This window comes from Anabrus simplex, chromosome 2, assembly GCF_040414725.1.
Source record: "Anabrus simplex isolate iqAnaSimp1 chromosome 2, ASM4041472v1, whole genome shotgun sequence".
In the NCBI taxonomy this organism is placed as follows: domain Eukaryota; kingdom Metazoa; phylum Arthropoda; class Insecta; order Orthoptera; family Tettigoniidae; genus Anabrus; species Anabrus simplex.
This window is the reverse complement of record NC_090266.1, coordinates 1,059,482,725-1,059,496,456: the sequence shown is the minus strand read 5'-3', so window position 1 is coordinate 1,059,496,456 and position 13,732 is coordinate 1,059,482,725. Positions and strand designations below refer to the sequence as shown.

Here is a 13,732-nt window from a genome sequence, read left to right as displayed (position 1 = left end):
ATTCCAGGGTTCATTAATAAAAAAGGTGAGTGTAAGTTTAAGGACTTACAGAAGGCAGAAGTATTTCACTTTGTCTATTGAAGGCATGGGTGTTGTGTGAATAAATTGGAACAAAGCAATAATACACACATCTTACATTTTTCTGTATGTATTTGGCTCTTACTTATAATTAATTTATCTTTATAACAGCAACATGGCAGTAAACAGTGATCCTAGTTTTTTGTCCGAGTGAAATGTTCAATAATAATACGTGTGTGATGTGCAATGGAACTAAACATGGAAGTAATGGTAGTCTTAATGCTTGTTATGACCGGGCGAGTTGGCCGTGCGGTTAGGAGCGCGCAGCTGTGAGCTCGCATCCGGGAGATAGTGGGTTCGAACCCCACTGTCTGCAGCCCTGAAGATGGTTTTCCATGGTTTCCCATTTTCATGCCAGGCAAATGCTGGGGGTGTACCTTCATTGAGGCCATGGCCGCTTCCTTCCCATTCCTAGGCCTTTCCTGTCCCATAGTTGCCATAAGACCTATCTGTGTCGGTGCAACGTTAAGCAAAAAAAAAAAGCTTGTTATGCATGCGTATTTAAGAATACGCTTGGTAGCAAAGTGTCGGATCCAGCAGACAATCTCATTTCCGATAATCTCACTTCTGACTCCTCGTATTTGAGGTTCAGGATAAGATCTCTGGAACTTGAACTATTATCTAAAGATGAAATAATCAAAATGTTATCCACTGATCTAGAAAATGTACTACTTGAGTTGAAGAACCTAAAACAAAACAATGTTGAAATGCCGAGACAATGCGAAAGTCATTTTGAATTTGAAGAGGTTAAGGCAAAGGATTTTAGGCATACTCAGAAGCATGTTGCATTTAAAGATACTGGAAGTAATAATTTAGTGACACAAAACCGTTTCCAAGGGTCAGATGATCAAGAGATAAATATAGAATGTGACTCAGCTGCAGTGTCGAAAAGACAAAGAAAATCCCGTCGGCGACCGGAACGGAAACAAGCCCTTACGGTAATAATGGGGTGCTCAATGATAAGAAATGTTGGACCTGAAGTTGAAGAGGGCATACGAGTGGGGTCAACTTGCAGAACATGTCAACAGTGATAGTATAAAAGAAAATCCTTTCGCCTTGAATGTTCATATTGGCACAAATGATCTTTACAATTTGTCAACATCCAGTGACATAATGGCCGAGACTGATGTACTTATTACTGCGGTAAAAAGGAGGTTTCCAGTGACAAAGCTTTGTCTCAGTGGCGTTTCATATTGGTACAATGTTGATCACAGTTATATAGATGCTGTAAACTCCACTCTTGACTGGTTATGCCACAATGGAGATATCCTTTTTGTCAATGCTAATAGTCAGTAATTTGCCAGTATTGGTCACGTCCTCTATCTGGACATTATCCTAATATACAACTGCCTTTACATACTGCTAACTGAATAATAATACTTTATTAACTGTATTACCATTTTTCACACAATAGAGAAAGAAAAAAAAACACCTAAAAAGAAAGGTCAGTGGAGTATAAGAAGAAAAAGATGTACAAATATATACACAGGTTATATTACAAGAAAGCACAGAAAAGTAATAGTCACTTCTGGAGATTATGTAAGTGATTTTTAAATTTTGACAATGAGCAGTTAAATATATCAATATCCATTTTGTTTAGAAATCTTGACTATCATTCAACTGGCCCAATGAATGCATAGTTAGTTCTATGCCAATTTGTAGACAATGTATTCTTAAACCTCGTGTGTCTGTCTGTACATGTAGGTTAATTTTTTCAAGTTGTGGGCAGTTCACCAAGGAGTGAAGCAATTTAAAAATGAAAAGTGTATCCAGGAATTAATCTGGCTATAGGCTGGACATTGTTATTTTTTCTCATTTATCAGATCAAATGGGTATTTGTATACTGTAGGTCTGGAGAAAAATAATAAACAATAAACAATATCTGGGAATTGACATCATTGTGACAGACTATGCAGATTTAAAGACTGTTGTAAGGCTGTATAATCAACATTTTCACAATCAACATTTTTCATATGAGAATACTGCTCTAAGTGAATATAAACGAAGAAATGTATGTTGTACTGAATCTAACCTATGGATAGAGGTATGATGAGAAGGGTTCCATACAGGTGTACAGTATTCTAGTATAGGGCATACCACAGATACATACAGCAATCGATGGGTAGCTAAGTTTGAAAATTCTCTGGAATATCTAGTAATGCAACCCAGTCTTTGCAATGACTTCTTACAAGTATTTTCAATATGTCCATTAAATGATACATAATGAAATGTCGTATGGGTTTCAGTGCCGGGATATCCCAGGAAGGGTTCAGCTCGCGAGGTGCAGGTCTTTCTATTTGACTCCCGTAGGCGACCTGTGCGTCGTGATGAGGATGACATGATGATGAAGACAACACATACACCCAGCCCCCGTGCCATTGGAATTAACCAATTAAGGTTAAAATCCCCGACCCGGCCGGGAATCGAACCCGGGACCCTCTGAACCGAAGGCCAGTACGCTGACCGTTCAGCCAACAAATCGGACAATGATACATAATAACTGAATAAAACACCAAGGTTATTAACTTGTGAAACAGGAGTTAGAATATAATTACAAAAATTTGTACTGAAATGATATTTTCTTCTTGTTTAAAAAAAAAAAAAAAAACCAATATTATTTTACATTTTTCATGATTAAGTTTCAACCCATTTTGAATACAGTACTTGTTCAGATGATGTCAATCTTCTCAAAGTTTTAAACAATCAAATGGACAATTAATTTGTGAAAAAAGATTTGCATTGTCAACAAACAAAAGCAATTCAGAATTCTTACGTATATTTTTAATGCCATTTATGTAGAGAGTAAAAAGTACAGATGCAAGGTGAGACCCTTGAGGAACTCCACTGGTAACAATAATAGGCGTAGAAAAATGATTCCTTATTTTAACAACCAGCAGGCGATTTTTAAGATACGATTCAAACCAGGAGAGGAGAGGCCCATTAATTCCATAACCTGTTAGTTTTTGCAGCAAGATGATATGATCAACAGTGTCAAAAGCTTTTGAGAAGTCTGTATAAATGCAGTCCACCTGAGAGTGGTTCTCTATTGCATCCAAGAGGAACTGAACGAATAAAAGAACACTGCTACAAGTTGACTGTCCTGAAAAAAAAATCCATTCTGCTCATCAATGATGATGTTTCTAAAGAGAGGTGTGATCTTGTCAAGAATTATTGAGTCAAAAATTTTGGAAATATGAGAAGAAATTGTAACTGGTCTAAATTGTTTTAAGTCAGTTTTAAAACTATTTTTGAAAATTGGACTAACAAATCCTTTTTTTCCATGCCTCTGGGAAAACACCTTGGTTTAATGATAAGTTGAACAGATAAGAGAGTGTTTCACATGTTTTTTGCAAGTTGCTTTACGTCGCACTGACACAGATAGGTCTTATGGCGACGATGGGACAGGAAAGGGCTAGGAGTGGGAAGGAAGCGCTCATGGCCTTAATTAAGGTACAGCCCTTGCTTGGTGTGAAAATGGGAAACCACGGAAAACCATCTTCGGGGCTGCCGACAGTGGGGTTCGAACCCACTATCTCCCGAATACTGGATGCTGGCCGCACTTAAGCGACTGCAGCTATCGAGGTCAGTCACATAAAATAAATTAGTAGTACTTGAGCAGGTAAGTTGAAACACCATTAGGTCCTACAGTTTTCTTTAATTCCAGAGATATCAGTTTGTTGTAAATTTATGCCTTACTAATGTTTATAACTGACAGATTGACAGAGAGGACAATCATATGACAAACTATTACTATTCTGATAAGAAGAATAAACAGATTAAAAGTGTTTAGCAAAAGGATTTACAATGCTTTCTCCAGTATCTGCTGTAACTTCATTAAGATGCTTTGTTGAAGGAATATTATTACATGACCTTTTAGAACTTAGATATTAACACTTTGTTCACAGTTGGAGACATAGTTTGTATAGCAAGATTTGGATTCATTTCTTAATGTTGAGAAATGCTGATAATCACTTTTGGAGACCTGATATTTTGTACCGCTTGTGTGCTTTCTTCTTTTCAATAATCAGTGACTTCAATTTATGATTATACCATTTTGGGAATTTGGGAGTCTTAAAATTCCATATAGGGAAGTAAAATTCCATGGCATAATGTAGTACTGAGTAGAAGGTTTTTACTGCTTTATCAATTGATACATTCTGAAACATCACCTTCCAGTTGAACTGTGACAGGTAATAATTTAGTCCATTATAGTCACCATTTAAAAAGTCAAAATAAAACCTATCAGCAGATAAGGAATTGTATAGCTCATTTAGGCCTACAGGTAAAGGAATCTCTAATGCTGGGTGGTGTCTATCGAGGGGGACAATACTTTCATTACTAGATTTTACTTCAATGGAACTGGAGTTACTGAAAACCAAAACAAGAAAGTGATTCAGAAAATTTGGGATATCATTACACTGATTTAAACAGAGATAAGAAAATGTGTTTATAACTAAACTAGACTGCACTGTGTTGTTACCTACTGACACAAGGCCAGAAAATGTTTCTCATTACTATCCAATTATGATGTGGTAAATTTTAGTCACCAACAAGGAGCAATAAATGATTGTCAAGATTTGACATAATTTTTTCAACAGCAATGCAATGTTTGAAATATTTTTGGACTAGAGACCTGGGTGGAACATATACAGCACCAATGATTAATTTTGTGGTGTTAAAAGTCAGGGACACTAACAACTCTGTGCTAATGCACGGTATCAGAATAGGTTTAAACCTCTATCATTACACCCCCCCTGGGATGCCTTCATACCAGTTAAAGACCTATCACACCTGAAAATTTAATATGTTTCAAGCCCGAGTTCCTCATCACTAATTTCATCATTTAAGGTTGTTTCATTTAATATCGAAGTTGTAGTCGGCTAAACATGAAGAAATTCTAAGTTCTGTTAGTTTGCTTCAAAGTCCACTTACATTATGATAGTATCCTCTAAAGTGTTCAACTAACCTTTTTATTGATGTCTTGGGTGCTTTTTTAGTACTATGTATCTGACCTCTTTGAACCGACTTCCTATCTACATGTTGATATAGGTTATACTTTCTAAATCATTTACTGTATTACTATGTTTTGGCCATTAGGATTTTCAACCCCCATCATTTTCTTAATAGTCCGACTCGTTGGCTGAACGGTCAGCGTACTGGCCTTCGGTTCAAAGGGTCCCGGGTTCGATTCCCGGTCGGGTTGGGGATTTTAACCGTAATTGGTTAATTCCAATGCCACGGTGGCTGGGTGTATGTGTTGTTTTTGTCATCATTTCATCCTCATCACGACGCGCAGGTCTCCTACGGGAGTCGAATAGAGAGACCTGCACCTGGCGAGCCGAACCCATCCTGGGATATCCCGGCACTAAAAGCCATACAACATTTCATTTCATTTCATTTTCTTAATTAGTTTCCCAAGAGCATTCTTTTAGATATTCTATTGAGAAGTTTGCCAAACTTAAAAAGATTCCTTTTCTGTTAAGGTGTAGCCCATATATTCCAAAATAACTGCCTCTAAGCCAACTATTAGCATTGACAAAAAGGACATCTCCATTGTGGCATAACCAGTCAAGAGTGGAGTTTACAGCATCTATATAACTGTAATCAACATTGTACCAATATGAAACGCCACTGAGACAAAGCTTTGTCACTGGAAACCTCCTTTTTACCGCAGTAATAAGTACATCAGTCTCGGCCATTATGTCACTGGATGTTGACAAATTGTAAAGATCATTTGTGCCAATATGAACATTCAAGGCGACAGGATTTTCTTTTATACCATCACTGTTGACATGTTCTGCAAGTTGACCCACTCGTATGCCCTCTTCAACTTCAGGTTCAACATTTCTTATCATTGAGCACCCCATTATTACCGTACGGGCTTGTTTCTGTTCCGGTCGCCGACAGGATTTTCTTTGTCTTTTCGACACTGCAGCTGTGTCACATTCTATATTTATCTCTTGATCATTTGACCCTTGGAAACGGTTTTGTGTCACTAAATTATTACTTCCAGTATCTTTAAATGCAACATGCTCCTGAGTAGCGTATGTAGGCTACTAACTTTGATTGTCGGATAGGATGCCAGGAATACATTCTCTCTGTCTCTCAGTAATAGACATACTATAGCCTATAACGTGGAAAAATTGTCCCAAATTCTGCACACTAACATTCAGAAATGGCACATGAAAACATGTTTACAGAATGATACAAAAGTAGAAAGCTATAAAAACAGCTGGGATTGATGAGATTTCTGGAGATACTTATTTGATTACTCTTTGCATGAAGGAGCGATACAAAGTGAATGGTTAGTTGGAATAGCAGTCCCAGTGTACAAGGAAAAGGGTGATAAACATAAAGCAGATAAATACAGGCCAGTCAGCTTGACATGTTGTTTATAAGCTATGGGAAAGCATTCTTTTTGGTTATATTACAAGTTTGCAAAATTACAAACTAGTTCATTAGTGGGCACTTGTGTTTGGGAAAGGTTATTCCAGTGAGTTTCAATGTGTGTGATTCCACCTAGACAGAACAGATATTTCAGATTCAGGAGGTCATATGGAATGTATCGCTATGGACCTATCCAAGGCTTTTGATAGGGTAGATCATGGGAGATTACTGATGAAAATGAGAGCTATTGGACTAGATAATATAAGAGTGGTTAAATGAAAATGAAAATCCACAGCCTGTTTCCAGTCATTCGACCGGGTCAGGAATGGAATGAATGAAGCCCCCATCTAGTGGCGAGGATAGGAAATGTACCAGCTGCCGAAGCCTGTCTCACTCCTCTGGGGCAATGATAAATGGCTGACAGATGAAATTAAATGTTAATGGAGAGTGTTGCTGGAATGAAAGATGACAGGGAAAACCGGAGTACCCGGAGAAAAACCTGTCCCGCCTCCACTTTGTCCAGCACAAATCTCACATGGAGTGACCGGGATTTGAACCACGGTATCCAGCGGTGAGAGGCCGGCGCGCTGCCGCCTGAGCCACGGAGGCTGGCAGTGGTTAAATGAGTGGCTAAATTTCTAGGAAATAGAACTCAGGGAATTAGAATATGTGAAGTGTTATCTGATCCTGTAATGTTTAAGAATATAAATTATATGAGTAAAGAACTGGAATCATAGATAAGGCTATTTGCAGATGATGTTATATAGAGTATTATGTAAGTTACAGGGTTGTGAGCAACTAGAAAAAGACCTCGATAATGTTGTGAGATGGACAGCAGGAAATGGTATGATGATAAACGGGATCAAAAGTCAGGTTGTAAGTTTTGCCAAGAGGAAATGTCCTCTCAGTTTTAATTACTGTGTTTGTGGGGTTAATGTACCTCATGAGTAGAGCCCGGATTTCCATGCACTATCAAATCTCAAAAAATGCATGCATTCATGCACTATCATATGGCAAAACATGCACAATAAACTAGAAAATAGGCACCATCAAAATTCAGTTCTTTTTGAAACATTGTACAGGAACTACCCTAATCTCTCCAAATTGTCTTGATTTAAGCCCATCCGTTTATCTGTCAGCACATTCTTAAGCACAGAAAATCATCTTTTTACATCACAGGAAGTGATAGATGCATACTTCAATGAAGACATTTGGACAAAATGGGGTCAAATTGTACATCTTTTGCATTTTCACCACAATACGTCTTCTATAAGCTTGACGAATTCAACATCAGGATTTGAACTAATTAATTTGTTCAACTTATCTCTAGCTGCGGCAGCTACTTCTCCGTGCGATGATTGCAGACACATTTGAATGTCCTCAATAACTGGTAATAATTGCCTGCTGCGATAACAAAGACGTGTGACGAGTGAGAGTTCCGGATAGGACATTCCAGGATAACAACGGTAGAGGGTTCAATGAAAAACCAGAGTTTGTAAGCTGCTATCCCAGTAACGCGGCGCCACAGAAGTGCGATACTAGTTTTCTTTTATTCGTCTAACAGACGAAAAATGAGCCGTTAATGATTAATGCACAATTTACGGTTTAATTTATAGCAATGTACAACTGTAAACTGGGACACCTTATTCCTAAGAATTAGTTATCGACATGGGGACTTCCGAAATACGTCATTATTTACTCAAGCAACAGATAAGAAAGTGTTTGGTTAATTGGATTATAGGACTTGTACCGTATGTAGGCTACTAACTTTGATTGTCGGATAGGATGCCAGGAATACATTCTCTCCGTCTCTCAGTAATAGACATACTATAGCCTATAACGTGGAAAAATTGTCCCAAATTCTGCACACTAACATTCAGAAATGGCACTATCATGCATGTTAACAATTTATATGAATCAGAATCAGAATAAAAGTCATATTATGCAATATTAAACGTCCAAATATTCGTTATTAAATCCAAAATCTTCCAAATATGCATTACGCATGTATTTTCTCCTAAAATGGCCAAAACATGCAAACATGCACAGAAAAAGGACGGTTATTTGGAGTTGTTAAGTCGTAAAACTAATATTTGCAAAGTTTGAGAAGTGTAGCTAGCTTATTGAAAAACATGCATTTGCATGGAAATCCGGGCTCTGCTCATGAGGATCACTGGAAGTACCTAGGTGTTAAATTTGTCAGGAAGTAGTGATGGAAGATATATATTTAATTCTTCTCAACAAAATTATACAAAGCAGGTATAAATAAGTAAGAGATAGTTTTCACCCATGGCACTTGAAGAAAATTTGTTCATAGTATTATATTAAATTCTTCATTCGTATCTGTAGGAAGTTATGAGAGACAATTTTTGACCCATTTACCCAAACAAGTTGGCCATACGGTTCAGGCTATGTAGCTGTGAGATTGCATTCAAGAGATGGTGGGTTTGAATCCCACCATCGGCAGCCCTGAAGATGGTTTCCCATGGTTTTCCCATTCTCACACCAGGCAAATGCTGGGGCTGTATCCTACTTAAGGCCATGGCCACTTCCTTCCTACTCCTAGCCCTTTCCTATCCCATCGTTGCCATAAGACCTGTGTATGTTGGTGCGACATTAAAAAAAGACACACAATGATATGAACTTTTTAAGGAATGGCCCTACATTAGTCAAGCCCCTTTCTCAAACATTCACATCTTCCGGTATAACTTGTTGTAGATATGGTTGAAGACCATTAAAACTCTTAATTCTGTGTCCTCTTTTATGTGGTGCTTAGTCGTTTGCAGAGACTTGGCAGAAATACAGTGCAAATTGGCTAGTCTCAGCAGTTGGCCTCTGTATCATTCAAAGAATTTTGTTTACAGTATCAACAGAAGTGCATTTATATCTTGAACAAATATGTGACCTGTTGCACGGAAAGGGGCCTAAAGTTGGATTTTTATTTTTAAAATTTTTAATGTAAGATACTGAGCATTTTCAAAAATTGCATGCTTCTAGGCGCAATACTTCAGAAGATATTAATGAATTATTGACTGTTGCTATTAAGAAAACTGTATTTTGAGATAATCATAATTGCAGATTTCACTAATTTTCTTATCAGTTGTGGAAAGTTTTCATGACATTGAGTGGTGAAGACTTGAACAGCTGCGTAACTTAGTTTATTAAGAAGACCCATAGGTAGTGCAAGAAGTTAAATCATAGAAATGCAGTTCTTACACCCCATATACTGTTGTTTACTTCTGCTGTAAAATTTCCATAGCTGAATTTGGGTCCCTTTCCGTGCAGTGAGCCGCATATAATGTTAGTATTTCTAAAATATAATTTTGATGATTGGCCTTTAGGGTTCATGTGACAGTGGTAAGGGGTGCAGTTATGTGGCTACACCTCCATCGCGCACACCAGCCAGTTGTAGTTCGTTGTCTGGTGACCTGTCTACGCATTCTGTGTACGAGTTTGTTCTTCCCCAGCAACTTGTTGGAAGGCTGATTGGACGACATGGTTCTTTTGTGCATCAGATCAAGGCTAAGACCCATGCACACATTCTCATCAAACGACATCCTGACACTCCCAAGCTCAAAATATGTGCTGTTGAAGGTAAGTTGAATGATGTTATAGGCAAGTTGATACATACAGTCTGTTGTTAAAGGAAGTGTCGGCGATGTTAAAGATACCCTGAAACTTTTCCACGGATCTGTACATTACAGTTGGTGAGAAGTATCCAGTAATTGGTCTTGATTTTGATTTACTGTACATATCTAATGCAGCACTGTAGCATTTTATGTCTGTACCCTTGGTATTTAATTATTCAAGAAAACAGAGTAATTTGCTGAGGATGGTGTGCCGACCATGTAACAGAGCAGTATATACAGGCCAAGTACTTGTTTTGTGTCTATCTTTCACTTTAGCCTTCCTTGAACTTGCTCTGTTACATGTGCATAAAATGTTCTAGATTTTAAAGATTTCTAATCCCAGCTCTCTTTTTATTAGGGACCCAATTGGATATTGAAAGTGCTTTGGAAATGATCCGGGAAAAATTTCCCGCCAAACGCTATCCCAGTGTAACTTTGGAGCAAGTTTGTTTCTTACCACCTGTGCCTACTGTAGCACTTATTCCAGAGCATTTACAGGTGAGTGAATTTATGTTATTCCTGTTAAATTTTGAACCAAAGAAACAACATAGACAGTGTAATCCAGCTGAGAAAAGAAAGAAAAAACAAATTATAGCATACATATCTGTTGCATTCTTACTTGAGTAAGTTCCTCTTCCTATAGCTTTTAATATAATGTTTGACCTGCTGCTTTGTGTAGTTGCCTTCTATGTTCAGATTAACAGGTTCAAATCCTAGCATAGTTATCTAAGTAAGCTTAAAAAAAAGAAAAATCCCCTGTAAGTAGATTTATGGGCATGTTAAAAGAACCTCTTCTCAGGGCAAAATTCTGTTAATCTGGCAACTCTTTTAAGTCTGTAGCAATAGAAAGGATGCTAAATGCATGTCATTAAAATATTTGCTAAAATCTGACATATTGGAGGAACATGTCTCATCTCTAGTTACCGTAGTTGATAATTTCATTCCGTATTTAAATATCCAGTGATATAATAATTTGCAAGTTTTTAAAAATAAAGTCAGAAACTTTTCACTTGACGTGAACATTTCTGTTACCGGTATCCAATAAATTCTTTGACTAGAAGTTTTAGACTCTAAGCAGTTAGACTACATCCATAATTTGGAATCCCAGTGCCTTGCAATGTTACTTTATGTCGGTAGGCTCTTAAAACTCTTAACTCTCCCTTTTCGTATTTGTATCCTTTGTATCCACTTTTCTCCTTGCCTCACACTTCAAACAACAAAGGATAGTAATTCTTCAAAATAACCCCCCCTTGAGGATTGTGGGTGCCCCGCAATCCCACCTGTTATAAAGCTGGGAAGCAGGAGCTTCATGCCTTAATGATCATGACCACCATGCAGGCTGACTTACAAATGTTATGTAGTCTACTACTGCAGACAGTAGACTAATAAAATTCAAATAATTGAGGGAACTAAGCAATATCGTGAAACTTGCTCATTGCCAGTAATATTTTTCTTCTTCAGCAGGAAACTATAAGTATTAAGGTAAGAGTCTAACGATGATAACAGAGATTACATAAAATCAGCTTCATGGTCCGTATCGCACTTCAATAGATTCACAATTAAGTATTTATTTATTTTCCACCTAGTCGATACAATGATTGCTTAAGGCAATTTTTAATGGTCAAAAGTGGTACATGTTTCGTATATTATCAACATCTTCAGCCACATAACACTGTTTAGACACTTCCTCTAAAGCATTACTTTGTCAATTTTATATATTTTTCATCTAAACAGTGTTATGTGGCTGAAGATGTTGATAATATACGAAACATGTACCACTTTTGACCATTAAAAATTGCCTTAAGCAATCATTGTATCGACTAGGTGGAAAATAAATAAATACTTAATTGTGGATAACAGAGATGTCGTAAATAATTCAGCTGACCATTAGCTGACTGATTCTATGCAAATCTGTGTTATCTTCTTGGATTTCACCTTGTGCATGATAACGCAGGTCAGTGAGAATTCTGTTCTATAAAGAAACAGGTCAGTGAGAAACAGGTATTGTTCTTCGTAAATCTATTCATAAAACTGATATAGTCGTACTTCAGGAAGATAATCGGTCGTATTCTGTACCTTTTCACAAGTCTTCTCATCTCCCTTATTTCGCGAACTAACTGCAACTTCACGTATGACCTCCATGTTATTGAAGTTAGTCCTTGATTAAACTACCTGCAGACTAGTACTAAAGTTAATCGGGACTAAAGCTGGATCATCCTTGAACTAACGGGAAAAGCCGCCTGTGAATAAGAAAAAATGTTTGCTCTTAGTCTTGGTCTGGACTAAGCACGACCATGAGTAGCACCCAGTATTTGTGGTCAGATTTGGTATTGGTTCAGATTTTGGTAAATAATTTATCTCTGACCTTTAATTGTGAGTATGATTCATAAAAGGTGTTGTATAGTAATGGGTATAATAGGATTGAGCTGGATTAGTTCCTTAGACCAGAAGCAAATATTGTAGATGTGATGGTAAATTGAAATAACTTCTCCAGTTGCTCTTATTTTACTGAATACACGCTCCATAATCCTGATGTAAAAGCTTCAAATACATATGTGATTTTATGTACTTACTTTATTTTACATATCCAGGACATGAGATACTAAACTATTTGAACGTGATATGGAACTATTGGTTTGTTAACTATACATTGCCGTTTAGATAGCTTATATTTAAGACGATTGTGTTTGTGTTTGTTCTCTAGCCCCATGGTGTAAATGTAGAGTGCCTACCTCTTATCGAAAGTTACTGGGTTCAATTCCCAGCCATTTCAGGGATTTTAATTCTGGTCTGAAGGCTGGAATAGAGTTCATTCAGCCTCATGTGACCAACTGAGGGGCTGTTTATAAGGCAGGCAGCGGACCCAGTCAAGGAAGTGGAACTGTGCAGCTGTGGACGTTGTCACACTGGCCACATTGCACTCCAGTATCTGCAGGCCATCTCGCTGGCAGCAGCCGTATTTGGCAGCCCATGCCACTGCATGTGTTCTTGTGCCACTGTTCTTGTGTTTAGGTCTTGAGAAACAAAGTTAATTGTTGTAAAGTTGATTCCCTGTTGTTTACTGTATAACGACAGAGGAAGAAAGTGCCATGTAATTTAGCAGTTGTTCACAATAATACTGGGAGCTCCTTTTGCATAATATTGTTTTGATGTTGAATTGTTATTTATTGATTTCTCACTAGAAAGTACTATGCTCTAAGAATTTCAGTCTTCATTGTATAATGCTTTCTTTGATATTTGCAATGCTTTCTTTGATATTTGCAGTTGCAGTTGGTGGAAGGCGTGAATAACGATGTTATTCTTTCAAGTCTGGTGTCTCCTGCTCATTTCTTTCTCCAACAGCCTACTCATCCAACATTCCCAGCTCTTAATCAGCTCAGTGCTTGTATGAACATGTCCTACAGTGAGTGCGATGCTCCCCAGCTTCCATCTATTGAAGGTAAGCAGTTTAAATTTAAATATTACTCTGGTTATACAAGTTAGAATGTGAATTAAATTTTAAGATATGGGCAGATTTGAAACTATATGTTTAAATTATTGTTATCATTATAAATAATTGAAACATAACAGTACTTCATATTGACATGATATAGGCTTTTGGGCTTATGTTGTGTCAAGAAAATAAGGTGAAATTCTTT

The 13,732-nt window shown here is 37.4% G+C and overlaps 1 protein-coding gene across 4 annotated transcripts in view; it reads left to right on the top strand.

The window, feature by feature from the left end:
• Positions 1–13,732, top strand: part of spoon (spoonbill) — a 357,164-nt gene that overhangs the window by 300,615 nt on the left and 42,817 nt on the right. For all 4 annotated transcript variants that reach the window (XM_067142006.2, XM_067142007.2, XM_067142004.2 and 1 more), the window contains exons 3-5: positions 9,807–10,059; positions 10,453–10,592; positions 13,359–13,533. In XM_067142006.2, coding sequence (XP_066998107.2) covers positions 9,807–10,059; positions 10,453–10,592; positions 13,359–13,533 — 568 coding nt within the window. The remainder of the gene's footprint in view (positions 1–9,806; positions 10,060–10,452; positions 10,593–13,358; positions 13,534–13,732) is intronic.